At 34.1% G+C, this 15,887-nt stretch overlaps 1 protein-coding gene across 1 annotated transcript; it reads right to left on the reverse strand.

Annotated features, from left to right (window-relative positions):
- Positions 1-271: 271 nt before the first annotated feature.
- Positions 272-10,363, reverse strand: LOC107895865 (NAC domain-containing protein 83). The gene is made up of 2 exons (XM_016821079.1): positions 9,635-10,363; positions 272-379 (listed from the first exon to the last, which is right to left on the reverse strand). The coding sequence occupies exons 1-2, from the start codon at positions 10,361-10,363 to the stop codon at positions 272-274; spliced, it is 837 nt and encodes a 278-aa protein (XP_016676568.1).
- Positions 10,364-15,887: the final 5,524 nt, after the last annotated feature.

Here is a 15,887-nt window from a genome sequence, read left to right on the forward strand (position 1 = left end):
TTTAATTCCGGCCCCCTAAACAAAATTTTAAGCTTCGCCCCTTGAAACTGTTACAGGCCAATTTTGGCCCAGGTACAAAACAACCCATCAGCTAACCCTTACCCAAACCCCAATTACATCAAAACCGAACTAAACCTACCCAACAACCCACTAGCCCAGAAAGAAACCAAACCCAAATTTAACCTAACTAAACTAACCCTAGCCCAAAAATAAGAGACCCAAGTTCTTGACCCAAATTTTGACTTAGGGTTTCAATTTCTGAAACCCTAACCTACTCAGCGCCGCAACGTCCCATCGCCCATACCAGCCTTTGCTTCACTTGCTCCACCTGCTTCACCGCCTCTGCCACGCCACTGTTGCCACCATTTACAAGTTGCATCTGCAAGAATTAAAAGAAAAGGACAGCAAGCATAAAAAAAGGAGCATTTTAAAAAAAAGGAGGCTATAAAAAGCCGATAGGAACTTTGTAACAGGGATCGATTTTTTTCATGAATAAAACAAGATATTCGGCCATACCAAGCAATGGATTTCAGGTATCAAAAACACCAAAAGCAGTGAATATCAGAATACAAGAATCAGAATCGAAAAAATAGGAGGTGACACTCCGAATTTTGAGTTTTAGATTTCTTTTTTCTTTTTCTTTCATTTTCTTATACATAGGAATATATATATACGTATATCTATAAACACATATTTAATAAATATATATTAAAAATTAATAGTAAAAAAAAGAAAAAAATTACCTTTCACGGTGGCCGGCACCGACGACGGACGGCAGTTCGACGGTCGACCGGCCCATGGCCGGATTTCCTCCCCCTCTCCCTCTTCTCTCCTTTTTTTTTCTTTTCACCGTTCAAGACAAATTTTTTTTAAAAAAATTGTCTTTTATAGGGACCAAAACGATGCGTTTTGGTCCCCCCCATTTAACCTGAAACGGCGCCGTTTTGGCACCCGACCCGCTCCAATTAGGATCCGCGTGTTTTTATAGCGGAAGGGCTAATTGCGCTTTTTGCCCTTCCTCATTTTTGTTATTTTACAATCAAGTTTTCTGTTATTTTAATTTGGCCCAAATTACGTTGTATTTTGCAATTTAGTCCCCTTACATACGCTGCGTTTTGACAAAAGGGGTAATTTCTGTTTTGGTCCTTCTAGGTTAAGCACGTATTGCATTTTGATCCTTCTTCTTTATTTCTTTTTAAAATCGCCCCAAAACTTCATTTTTGTTTCAAATTTAGTCCTTTTTTAGTTTAAGTTTATTTTCATATTATCCTTGCTATTTTATTTTATTTCTAATATATTATTTATATTATTCTCATGATTATAATTTTTATTATTGTTATTTTTATTCCTTTTATTATTTATTATTAATATATTATGACTATAGCTACTATTACTATTTCTAATATATATATTACGTACATATTTTTTATATATTTATATAATATTATTAATAAGTTGTTTTTTTTAACATTATTAGTATTCATGTTATGTATATTACGTAAGCATTCTAACACTATATTATATATATATGTATATATTTTTCATACTATTATGTAAATGCTTTTAATACCATACTTTTATATATTATTATGTACATGCATTAATATTATTAGATATGTATCTTTATACTATTATAGTATATTCCTAAACATCATTATTATTTATATATATATACATATTTACGTAGTGTACGAATAGTTTTTTTTATATATATATACTATTATAATTTCTAGTATAGGTATATATTTTTAATGTATTAGTTATATATTTCTTATACTCTTTCATGTATATATTTTTATATCATCTTATATATGTTCCTAAATACTATGTTATATGTATATATTTTAATACCATATTAGTTATGTTTTTGTACTATCTTATGTGTATGTCTTAAACACTATATTATGTATGTATTTTAAACACCTTATTTTTATATATGTCGTGTACAAGTTTCTAATACTTTATTACATATATATTCTTATATATTTGGTGTATATATTTTAGTGTTATGTTTTATATATCTATCTTTTTAATACCATATTGTATATATTTTCAATATTATATCACATAGATTTTTTACCATATTATGTATGTCATGTATATATACGTTTTAATATTTTTGTACTATCTTATGTATATATTTTTAATATCTATACGATGTATGTATTTTAACACCATATTATATATGTATATATAGCATTATTAATATTTTTAATATCATGTTTTCATAATCATATTAACCATTATTATATGCGTGTACCTGTACGTTCGTTGTTTCCCTTTCATGTTTAATTCTAGTATTACGTTTAATATCGCATACATTTTTATCGCTTTTAAAATTATTATCACATTTATAATTTGCTTCAATATATTTCTGGTTCTTTCATTTATTATTTTTATCAATATTGCTTTGCATTGCTTCGAAAACCATTTTCTTATTTTCTAATTAATTTTAATACACGAGGCAACGTATCAGTTTGACGCTAAGTCGTTGATTTCATCGCTATGTTGGGTGAATCATATCGGCTCGTGTTGAAAACGGAACGCCCTTCTAACAAATCAAAATTTAAAAATTCTCGTGTTTTGGTCGGATCACGATTAAAATTTAAATTGAACTCGTATTTTTGAGAATTAAGACAACGCGTGTTGTACAAGATACCAATTTTGGGCGTCGCGAGGGTGCTGATACCTTCCTCGTGCGTAACCGACTCCGGAACCCTAATCTTTCTCTGGCTTTTGACGTAGACCTAAACTCGGCTTTCTTTTTGTTTCAAAAAAATAAATCTAACAGGTGTCCGATCACACTTAAGAAAACGGATCGGTGGCGACTCCCTCTTTATTTTAAAATCAAACTTTAGTTTTCAAGTTTTCACTAAATCGCCACATTTAGCGACCAAGCTAAAATTTTTACGTCGCTACAGAAACAATGACTGATTTTTTTTTAAAAAAAGAATTTTTTTTGAATGCTGCCATTGTATCAAGTGACACTAGAACATATTTTTCGTAATACCCATGAAAAATACAGGTTTTCACATTGAGAAAAAAGAAAAAAAAATTTAATAGGTGTCGCTAGTTCTATCAGGCGGCACTGGAAATTTTTCAAAAACAAAAAATTTTTTGGGTGACGCTAGTATGTCAAGCAGCATCGATAAATCTTTAAAAAAATTATTTTTTTGGTGCCGCCAGTATGTCAGGCGATACCCGTTAAAATTTTAAAAACATATATATATATATATTTAGGTGGTGTTGTTGTGTCAGGTGATACCAGTGATATTTTAAAAAAAAATTATTGTAGAAAGAGTAGTTTGAAGCTTTGGTCATTGTTTTAGAAGATTTGAAACAGACTACTAGGAAATATGAATCGTAGAAGTCAACGAGAAGGATGGCATCTCTTCTTTGGTCTCGAAATCAGCACGAAAGGTCATCACAAACGACAACATCAGTAGCTATTGAGTACGACGATTAGAGTTTTTAATAGAGGAGAGGGAAAATAAATAAAATAAAATAAAAATGATAAACTACAAAAATAGTCACTTTTGTTTGCCTTAAATTATATTTTAGTTACTTATGTTTAAAATGTTACGTTTTAGTTTATTACGTTGTCATTCTATCATAACTCAATATGTAAATTTAAAGGAAAAAAATATTTGATAAGAAATTTAATGGGAAATTTAAAGTTTGTGATAAATGAGGTTATTTTGATAATTATTTGATTAAGTTAATATATTATTATGTCATATTTTTAGATATTTATTTTTAAAACATAACAATTTAATAATACACAAAGATAGTATAAACTAATAAACTAATATAATATTGATAATTAAAATTTTCTACTTATGGTAAGTTGTGGTAATTAAAACCAGATATATTGGGTTTTTTAAGTTTAGAAAAAAAAAACCATGTTTGATAAAAACAAAATATTATTTTCTATAAAATATTTAAATCAATTTTAGTTTTAAAATATATTTTAAATTAGTGTATTAATATATTAAAATAAATAAAGGCATGCAAAGAGGAGACACCAAATTTACGTGGAAAACCCTTCTGAATATAGAAGGGAAAAAAAACCACGGGAAAATGCCATCACTAAAATTCATATGTGGTGTGGAGTTACATTGAAGACATTTACACCAACTCTAATCGGAGTTCAAGAAGTTGTCCAGTTCTTGCAATGTGATGTAAAGATTGGCGTTGACATCTATTAGAATATACCCATACCCCATACCTTGCCCATACCTTTCCCATACCTACCCATACTTTGGAAAGGTCAAAGTTATGGGCACCAAATATTTTATTTAGTGTTGGGCATGGGAAAATAGCAATTTTTGGTCCCTAAGTGAATAGTGACTTTGCAAGGTGGCCCTTGAATCTCAACTATAAATAGGCCAACCATTGCTCATTTTCATCATCCCACATTTGCCATTCTCTACTTAAGGCATTGTTCTCTCTCCCTATTTGTAAAGTTTCACTTGTATTTTGGAGTGAAATATATTTGGTAGTGCCCGAGGACGTAGGCAAGATTTGCCGAACCTCGTTAAAATTCTGGTGTTCTTTACTATTTATTGTTCATATTTTGTGAATTTGATTGTAGTGATTTATTGTGCTATTAAATTACGATAGAGGGATATTCTGGCTAGGAAAGACTTGGTACTTAAGTGATCCTCGTGATCCACCTCTCTTTCCTGGGAATTGAACTTAGTGTGATTTTTTAGTACAATAATTTTACTCTTTCACACGCTTCCGCGCAACAATTGGTATCAGAGCCAAATTCGTACTTGGGGAATACGACCGTTTACGGTACTATTCACGTATACGGCACTATTCACGTATATGGTACTATTCACGTATACGGAACTATTCACGTATACGGTACTGTTCACGTATACAGTAGTTGGGATTGAGGAGAAAAATGGCAGCAGCATCGTCATCAGCAAGGACTACTGTGACAAATGCAAAATTTGAAGTAGAGAAATTTGACGGTACCAATAATTTTGGTATGTGGCAATGTGAGATCCTGGATGTCTTATGTCAGCAAGAGCTAGATATAGCCCTTGAAGAAAAACCTGACAAGATGGATGACAAGGAGTGGGCCAAGATCAATAGACAGGCGTGTGGTACAATCCGCCTATGTTTGGCCAAAGAGCAGAAGTACTCTGTCATGAGGGAGACATCAGCGAAGAAGTTATGGGATACACTGGAAGAAAAGTTTCTAACGAAAAGTCTTGAAAATAGGCTTTATATGAAAAAGAAACTTTATCGATTCACGTATGCACCCGGTATGTCGATGAATGACCATGTGAACTCATTCAATAAAATTTTAGCAGACTTGCTAAATTTGGATGAGAAATTTGAAGATGAAGACAAGGCATTATTGTTGTTGAATTCCCTTCCTGATGAATATGATCATCTTACCACCACATTGCTTCATGGGAAAGATTCAATCACATTTGATGCAGTCTGTAGTGCGTTGTATAGATCTGAGACTCGAAAGAAAGATAAAAGAGATCACAGAGATACAACTGCAGAAGTCTTAATAGTAAGAGGTCGTTCACACAGCAGCAAACCTGGTAGAAGGGGTAAGTCCAAAGGGAGACCCGCCAAAGATGAATGTGCCTTTTGTCGTGAGAAAGGGCATTGGAAAAAGAATTGTCCTAAGTTACAAAAGGGCAAGTCTATTTCTAATGCATGTGTAGCGGAGCATGATGAGGAGTCAGACTTTAGCTTGGTTGGCATGGCAATGGCATGTCAAACGGATGAGTGGATATTGGATTCGGGATGTACTTACCATATGTGTCCTAATAAGGACTGGTTTTCTAGTCTTGAAGAACTAGAAGGTGGAGTTGTTTTTATGGGCAATGATAGTGCCTGTAAGACAATGGGTGTAGGTACAATCAAATTGAAGAACCATGACGGCTCAATCCAAGTTCTGACAGATGTTCGCTATGTACCCAGCTTGAAGAAAAATCTCATCTCATTAGGGGCCCTAGAATCTAAAGGGCTCACAATCACTTTGAGAGATGGATTACTAAAGGTAGTAGCTGGGGTATTGACGGTGATGAAAGGCACTAGAAGAAATAACTTGTACTATTTAAATGGAAGTACAGTTATTGGATCAACATCAACAGCTTCTGCGAAAGATGCAGATTCAGAGGCTACCAGGTTATGGCATAGGCGATTGGGACATGCTGGTGAAAAAGCTTTGCAGACTTTGGCGAAGCAAGGCTTGTTGAAAGGTGCAAATTCTTGCAAATTGGAATTCTGTGAACATTGTGTTCTGGGCAAGCAGACGAGGGTAAAATTTGGTTCAGCAATTCACAATACGAAAGGAATTCTGGACTATGTTCACAGTGATGTGTGGGGACCTACCAAAGTGGCTTCTTTGGGAGGTATGCACTATTTTGTCACTTTTCTTGATGATTATTCAAGAAAAGTATGGGTGTATCTAATGAAAAGAAAAAATGAAGTTTTGGATGCATTTCTGAAGTGGAAGAAGATGGTGGAGACTCAGACAGGTCGAAAGGTCAAACGACTTCGATCAGATAATGGTACTGAGTACAAAAATGATCCATTTCTACAAGTATGTCAAGATGAGGGCATTGTGCGACACTTCACTGTTCGAGATACACCACAGCAGAATGGGGTGGCAGAACGCATGAATCGGACTATACTGGAGAAAGTTCGATGTATGTTGTCCAATGCTGGATTGGGCAAGGAATTTTGGGCTGAGGCAGTTACATATGCGTGCCATCTAATTAACCGATTGCCATCAGCTGCAATAAATGGAAAAACTCCTATGGAGATGTGGACTGGTAAACCTGCTACTGATTATGATTCTTTACATGTTTTTGGTTCCACTGCATATTATCATGTAAAAGAATCTAAGTTAGACCCAAGAGCAAAGAAAGCATTATTCATGGGTATAACTGGTGGTGTAAAAGGATACCGTCTCTGGTGTCCTGATACAAGGAAGATTGTTTTCAGTAGAGATGTAACTTTTGATGAATCAACCATGATGAAGAACGAGGATTCACAAAAGGATGACAAAACCAGTAGTACTTTGCAGCAGGTGGAGTTTGAAAAGGTTAATGATGATCCAGCTAATATTGAAAGAACAAATGATGAAGAAGTTTCGACCCAAGAACTTCTACAGCAACAAGATTCAATTGCATATAGGAGGCCAAGAAGAGAGATTCGTAAGCCTGCTCGCTTTGACGATATGGTGGCCTATGCACTTCCAATTGCAGATGATGATGTTCCTTCCACTTACACAGAAGCAATAAGTAACTCTGATGGTGTAAAGTGGAAGCAAGCTATGAATGAAGAAATGCAGTTTCTTCATAAAAATAGGACTTGGGAGTTGGTGAGACTGCCCAAGGGAAAGAAGGCAATTGGATGCAAATGGGTATATGCAAAGAAGGAAGGATTTCCTGGTAAAAATGAAATTCGATACAAGGCTAGATTGGTAGCAAAGTGTTACGCTCAGAAAGAAGGAATAGACTACAATGAAGTGTTTTCTCCAGTTGTGAAGCATTCGTCTATTCGGATTTTGCTAGCCTTGGTTGCGCAATATGATCTTGAACTAGTTCAGCTTGATGTGAAGACAGCATTTTTACACGGTGATTTGGAAGAGGAAATCAATATGACTCAGCCTGATGGATTCAATGTTGCTGATAAAGAAAATTGGGTTTGCAAACTGACAAAGTCGCTTTATGGATTGAAACAATCTCCGAGGCAGTGGTACAAGCGATTTGATCAGTTCATGAAAGGGCAAAGGTACACAAGAAGTAAATTTGATCATTGCGTATATTTTCAGAAGCTACAAGAAGGAACTTTCATATACTTGCTCTTATATGTTGATGATATGCTGATAGCATCTAAGAGCAAAGTTGAGATTGAGAGATTGAAGACTCAACTCAATCTCGAGTTTGAGATGAAAGATCTAGGTGAAGCTAAGAAGATTCTTGGCATGGAAATATGTAGAGATAGAGCTCATGGCAGAGTTAGCTTATCTCAGAAGCAGTATTTGAAGAAAGTACTACAGCAGTTTGGCATGAACGAGCAGACCAAACCTGTAAGTACCCCGTTGGCTTCTCATTTCAAGCTTTCTGCACAACTATCTCCTTCGACGAATACGGAACGAGAATACATGTTGCAAGTTCCGTATTCTAATGCAGTGGGTAGCTTGATGTATGCAATGGTGTGTACAAGACCCGACATTTCACAGGCAGTTAGTATAGTGAGCAGGTATATGCATAATCCTGGAAAAGGACATTGGCAAGCTGTGAAATGGATTCTACGGTATATTCAGAAGACCGTAGATGTTGGATTACTGTTCAAGCAGGATAATACACTTGGTAAAGGTGTTATTGGGTACGTTGATTCTGACTATGCCGGTGATTTAGACAAGCGAAGATCAACCACCGGTTATGTGTTTACACTTGCTGGAGGACCAATAAGTTGGAAGTCTACACTACAGTCTACAGTTGCGTTGTCAACCACAGAAGCCGAGTACATGGCTGTAACAGAGGCTGTAAAGGAGGCTATTTGGTTACAAGGTATGGCTAAAACCTTGGGGTTGGTTCAGGAGCATATTAACGTGTATTGTGATAGTCAAAGTGCTATTCATTTAGCAAAGAATCAAGTCTATCATGCACGTACAAAACATATCGACGTACGATTCCATTTTGTGCGGGAAATTATTGAAGAGGGGAAAATTTGTCTTCAGAAGATCAAGACTGCAGATAATCCCGCAGATATGATGACCAAGGTGGTAACAGCAACCAAGTTCGAACATTGTTTGAACTTGATTAATATCCTGCAAGTTTAACAGTTGAAGAAGGCACTATCAAGTATTGTTGTCAAAAGCAGAAAGAATTGTGTGAAGATAAGATTATCCTAATCAAATCTTCAAGGTGGAGATTATTAGAATATACCCATACCCCATACCTTGCCCATACCTTTCCCATACCTACCCATACTTTGGAAAGGTCAAAGTTATGGGCACCAAATATTTTATTTAGTGTTGGGCATGGGAAAATAGCAATTTTTGGTCCCTAAGTGAATAGTGACTTTGCAAGGTGGCCCTTGAATCTCAATTATAAATAGGCCAACCATTGCTCATTCTCATCATCCCACATTTGCCATTCTCTACTTAAGGCATTGTTCTCTCTCCCTATTTGTAAAGTTTCACTTGTATTTTGGAGTGAAATATATTTGGTAGTGCCCGAGGACGTAGGCAAGATTTGCCGAACCTCGTTAAAATTCTGGTGTTCTTTACTATTTATTGTTCATATTTTGTGAATTTGATTGTAGTGATTTATTGTGCTATTAAATTACGATAGAGGGATATTCTGGCTAGGAAAGACTTGGTACTTAAGTGATCCTCGTGATCCACCTCTCTTTCCTGGGAATTGAACTTAGTGTGATTTTTTAGTACAATAATTTTACTCTTTCACACGCTTCCGCGCAACAACATCCTCACGAGCTTCTTCCTGAATATGCAAATCAATACCAGTTGTTAGGCTTGAGAATCAAATATATAAGCATGCATGAACAAGGTTATGAATATATAAGCTAAATCATAAACATGTAAAAATATAAAATGAAAATAGAGCAAGGGTTCGGCAAGTACCAGATGGTGAGAATTATAATCAGGCACTCCAAGATTGCCACCAACACCTGCCGACGTCCAAGGGTTTGGTTGTTGGTTTAAACATGCAGTGAAGGGTGGTGACGGTGAGAAGCCTCCTAATTCTGGAGCCATAGAATCAAATGCCTGATTCCCTACGGGCAAGAAAGCAAAATCATTTGTTGAAGTCGACGGCGCCTCCATCAACTTACGTTTCTTGTTCTTGTTGATTTCTCCTTCACATTCTTCGTAAACCGGGCTCACAACAGCGGCATCCTTATTCTTAATCTCACAGATCACGAAATCACTCAAACCAAGAGCTTCTTGGTCTTTCAAGGAGAACTCATGCATGATCCATTGACCATTTGATTTCTGGCTTTTCTTGCGGCTGTACGTGAAGTATTTATCATAACCTATGACTTCGCCGCCGTCCGAGTTCTTCACTTCTTTGATATATTGTTGGAGCCAACATCCATCTCCCGCGGTTCTTTCGATTCTTGATTTGCTCTTCTTCATCAGCTTCGTGATAACCCAGAGAGACTCTTCCGAATCTTGGTCGAAAATATTCCAAGGCTCGCGATTTGCCCCATATATATCCAACTCCTTCATCACACCAGAAGGTATAGGATCGCCCTTGATGAATGGTTGAAGGTAATCACAAAGGATTTCTTCTTTGGTGGGAAGAAATCGAAACCCCACAGGAATCTCAAGCTGCGGTCTAACAGTTGACATGATCGGGGTTTCGTTAAGGCGGTGGTGATCGACGAAGACAAAAATGAGATTAATTTGGTGGTTTTCAAAGGAATTTCAAAAAGTTTCTAGAAAAATACGTATAAATCTCTTTTGTATCAAACAATTTGTTTATATATATTATTTTAAAATAAATAATAATAAATAATCGTAATTCAAATTTCATAATATGAAATTGACAATGTTAACCTCGTAAGATTTCAAAACTTTAATATGGCCTGAATGAGAAAAATAATTTTAATTGAAATTAAATTATAATTTTTACAATAAAAAAATAATTCATCATTTTAATAGATTATATATTTATAATTTTTAAAAATTAAATAAAAATTTTATATTTTTAGAGCTTCAAAATGTCGTATATAAAAATTTTAAAAATTTTAGAAGAGTCATTTTACAATAAAAATTTTACTAATTTAAAATTTTAGAAGAGTCATATATAAAAATTTTGCATGCAGTATGAATGTAGCTTAATATTCAAAAGAAACCAAAGCAAAAAAAATGAATTAATAAATATAAAATCATATCAGAAAATTCTGTTCTGAAATATCAGCTTAATCCTTTTGGTCTTAACATACCTCTTTTGTTGTATTTAAAGCCACGGACTCGCCGGAAAGTCCCTCGTACTGGTGTCGACACGCCGGAACACGCAAGGACAAGGGATTTTGGTGGTTGAAAGTTGTTAAAAACATTAAGATAGTGATAGAAAATCTCTGTTTGAAACATAAATCTGTATTTCAGGTGGGTTTGGATGGGCGATTGGATGTGGAGCGGTGCGTTCAGCTTACTTTTTATCTCACACTATAGTATCGCTACTGTATTTAATCTCACAGCCACAACTGTTTTTACATTAACTGCAAGTAAACGCACCGCTCATCCAAACTCACCCTTCATCATTAAGATTTTCTAGAATCTAATATGGTGCATGTTATTAGGAGGTTTAGAGAGGTATAATGAGGGTATTTTTGAATATTTCGACACCGTTGACGGAGGCCGAAGTGATAGCGGAGGGTATAATGAGGTTCAGAAAAAGGAAAGTAATTACTTGAAGATGTTATCTTTTAACCTGTCGAGTATCTATGAGCTTCTTAGCAAAGAAATAATTTAAATGAAAATTTTGCCCATAGATAGGTGTCATCTTCTCAGCCCTTAGATATGAAGGTGTCTCCCACTACTTGCATGGGAATTCCCACCAATGTTCTTAACACTTGTAATGTGATAATAGAAGAGAAGAATTTGTTTGTTAACAGTTTCGTGTTTAATTACTAGTAACCGATGTGGGATGTTAATATCATTTGATGTGTTCTTTGTGTTGTTTAGGATTTGCACATCATTTGCATAATATCGTTTGCAAGAATATGCTCAGAGATCCGGGGTCGGTCTCCCTATTTACCATAGCTTCAACGAATTAAGGGTTTGCGCATGCTCCGAGGTTCAAAGCCACCATTCGTGTTGGTCGAGTCACTTACACTTCTAGGCTGACTTTTCCACACCGGAAAGAAGCTGAGCAAAACATTGCTCGGGTCCAAAGCCATTGAACAATTAAGCTTTTCTACTACATATCACCAGGTCTTTGACTGTTTCATTGCTTAAAATGTTGGCTGTGATGACTGATGAGGACTCTGTTCTAACTTTATGATCTTTTTGTGTTTGTAGGATCAGAATTGTGGCAAATCGATCCTTAACGAGTATGCTTCTAAAACGAATCGCATGATGCCGATATACACAACTATCGAACGAGATCAACTGCATTGGGTTTATAAATCTTCATTGGTTTTTTATGGTAAAACTTACCGTGGCAAGTTTGCGGAAGCAAGAAAGAAGCCCTTCTGATTCAAGGATACTTCTTCCAATAATAAACTCAAAGAACAAACATAATGGCAAAAACGGTATCGGTGATCAGATCGACACTCAAAGGCCAGGTAATATCATGTCAAATTATATATACGCGTGTAAATATATTGAACTAATGATTTACTACTGATTGTAGATCTAGGAAGCCCTTCTGAACAGCCTGTTAATGTTGAGGTAAGTCATTTCATCTCACTGAAAATGGTAAAAACCAGTGTTAGGACATGGTGAAGCTATGAAATGCTATAATGATCCATTAACCAAGCCTAGGGATGACACCTAAAGCTAATGAACTTGTCTTGCCAACTTACATTGTAAGTGTCCGATTGCTGATGCCAATGATCGTACGAAACAAGCGGAATCCGCAGTACGAGGACCGTGATCGGAAGAAAATGCGAATTGGTCGGCCATAGGTTTGTGTTTCTCCATTTTGATCATGTCCTACTAATACTAATTAAGTTGAGTGCAAGGGGGGTAATGCTACAATGTTGAAATGAACTTGACATACATACATATATATTCCATTTTGATTGGTTGTAGGTTTTGTCTACCAGGAGGAGAAAAGTTCAAATGAAAAGTTTTTGGGAATTCTAAAAGAAAGGAAGGGAACTTTGAAGCCATCCACATGGATTCAAAATGCTTTGTATGGTCTGATGATATATATGGGTTGTGTGACGTTGTGCTTTTATTTGGAACCATTTGTTTGGTGTTGGATATGTTGAAAGTGTGGACTAGAAATTACTTCCCACTTCAGATGTAATTGGTTTTGTATGTGCATACACATAGAAAAGCTAGGAAATTATTTTTAGGGGCAGATATGAATCGTTATACTTAGATATAATTTTATAAATTTTAAAAAGGTAAAATGTCAAAATTACCATTTTTGGGGCAAGGCGACGGCGTCATTGTGTCTTTGCCCCGTTGTATGCATTGTGATATATTTGTAGGTGTTTATGTATGTTTGAGGGCTACACATTAAGTTTCATTGTCTAACATACGTAAATTTTGCTTGGCATAGGCAAATCCAAAAACACTACAAAACAGAAGGAGTAAAGTAACATTTAGCCATTGAATTTGGTAATTATTTTAATTTAGTCTCTAGATTTTTTTAGACCACATTAGTCCTTGACAATTTTTCCTAGTTTTAGTCAATATGATAATGTGACATAATTTCAAAGTATCATGTCATCAAATGGACCAAACTTGGAAAAAAAATATCAAATTTAGGGAGTAATATGGACCTAAATTAGTTTAGGGACTAATTTAGAAAGAAAATTATCACATTCAGAGATTAAGGGTGTGTTTGATAAACTTTTAAAAATTTTCATTTAATAATTTAAATGTGTTTGATAATCATTTTAATTTTTTATTTAATATAAAATTTTCAACAAAAAAAGTGTTAAATAATGTAAGTAGATAGGTAACTATTTATCAGAAAATATTATGTTGATTTTATTTTATAAAAAAATTAAAATAAATTATATTTTTTTAAAGTGAGATATTAAAATTAACATATTAACTTTTATCCAAAACTATCCAAAATAATATAAAATATTATATTAACAAGATTACAAAATAATAAATAGTCTTTTAAAAATTAATATTTATATAAATTTAGCACTTATAAAATTTAGCAATAAAAATTTAATATTACATACATAAATTTTCAATTTATCAAACAACCCCTAAATATTACATTATCCAAACAAAAATGTGGCCTAAGGACATATGTTTAAGGCATTAATCCCCATCCAACAAAATTAAAATTCACTTGCTTACTTTCTTATGCAAAATGTGTTATTGTTATTATTATTATTAAATATTGTAGAAATGAGGGATAATTGGTTTGTTAACAGAAATTATGGTTAAAATAGTTCTTGGAACTATGGTCATAGTTTTAACCACAAAAACAAAGTGTAAAAATTGTAAAGATGAACATCGAGATTGTTTACACAGTTCGGCTTCGATTTAAGTTTGCAATCATTATCTTTCTCACGGTACAACCAATAATTTAAGTCCTAACATCAATCTAATTACACCCGTTAAATTTTTAAATATATATATTTAGGTGGTGGTGTTGTGTCAGGTGGTACCAATGATATTTAAAAAAAAAAAACAGTTCTAGAAAGAGTATTTTGAAAATTTGGTCATTGTTTTAGAAGATTTGGAACAGCAAAAGTCAATTAGATGGATGATATCTTTTTTTTGGTCTCGAAATCGGCAAGAAAGGTCATCACAAACGACAACGTTAGTGGCTATTGAGTACAATTATTAGAGTTTTTAACGAATAAGAAGGAAAATAAGTAAAATAAAATAAAATAAAATAAATTACAAAAATAGTCAATTTTGTTTGTCTCATATTACATTTAGTTACTTATGTTTGAAATGTTATATTTTAATCACTTATGTTATCATTTTATTACGAAGTAGTCACTTTATCATGACTCAAAATGTAAATTTAAAGGAAAAAATTTAAAAATAATTTTAATGGGAATTTTAAAGTTTGTGATAAATGGGGTTATTTTGATAATTGTTTGATTAAGTTAATATATTATTATTATTATTCTGTCATATTTTTAGGTATATATTTTAAAAAAGTAACAATTTAATAATACACAAAGATAGTATAAACTAATAAACTAATATAATATTGATAATTAAAATTTTCTACTTATGGTAAGTTGTGGTAATTAAAACCAGATAGATTGGGTTTTTAAGTTTAGAAAAAAAATCATGTTTGATAAAAATAAAATATTATTTTCTATAAAATATTTAAATCAGTTTTAGTTTTAAAATATATTTAAATCAGTGTATTAATATATTAAAGTAAATAAAGGCATGCAAAGAGGAGACACCAAATTTACGTGGAAAACCCTTCTGAATATAGAAGGGAAAAAAAACCACGGGAAAATGCCATCACTAAAATTCATATGTGGTGTGGAGTTACATTGAAGACATTTACATCAACTCTAATCGGAGTTCAAGAAGTTGTCCAGTTCTTGCAATGTAAGGTAAAGATTGGCGTTGACATCCTCACGAGCTTCTTCCTAAATATGCAAATCAATGCCAATTGTTTGGTTTGAGAATCAAATATATAATGTATATATATAAGCATGCATGAACAAGGTTATGAATATATAAGCTAAATCATAAACATGTAAAAACATAAAATGAAAATAGAGCAAGGTTTAGGCAGGTACCAGATGGTGAGAATTATAATAAGGCACTCCAAGATTGCCACCAACACCTGCCGACGTCCAAGGGTTTGGTTGTTGGTTTAAGCATGCATTGAAGGGTGGTAACGGTGACAAGCCTCCTGCTTCTGGAGCCATATACTCAAATGCCTGATTCCCCATGGGCACGAAAGCAAAATCATTTGTTGAAGTCGACGGCACCTCCATCAACTTACGTTTCTTGTTCTTGTTGATTTCTCCTTCACATTCTTCGTAATCCGGGCTCACAACAGCAGCATCCTTATTCTTAATCTCACAGATAACGAAATCACTCAAACCAAGAGCTTCTTGGTCTTTCAAGGAGAACTCATGCATGATCCATTGACCATTTGATTTCTGGTTTTTCTTGCGGCTGTACTTGAAGTATTTATCATAACCTATGACTTCGCCGCCGTCCGAGTTCTTCACTTCTTTGATATATT

Source organism: Gossypium hirsutum, chromosome A10, assembly GCF_007990345.1.
Source record: "Gossypium hirsutum isolate 1008001.06 chromosome A10, Gossypium_hirsutum_v2.1, whole genome shotgun sequence".
Classification (NCBI taxonomy): domain Eukaryota; kingdom Viridiplantae; phylum Streptophyta; class Magnoliopsida; order Malvales; family Malvaceae; genus Gossypium; species Gossypium hirsutum.

Coding starts and splice junctions, on each gene's coding strand:
- LOC107895865 (XM_016821079.1), bottom strand. CDS start 10,363: ATGTCAACTGTTAGACCGCAGCTTGAGATTCCTGTGGGGTTTCGATTT. Junction 380..9,634: donor ATTATAATTCTCACCATCTG/GTACTTGCCGAA, acceptor TAATTCTTGCAG/ATGCAACTTGTAAATGGTGG.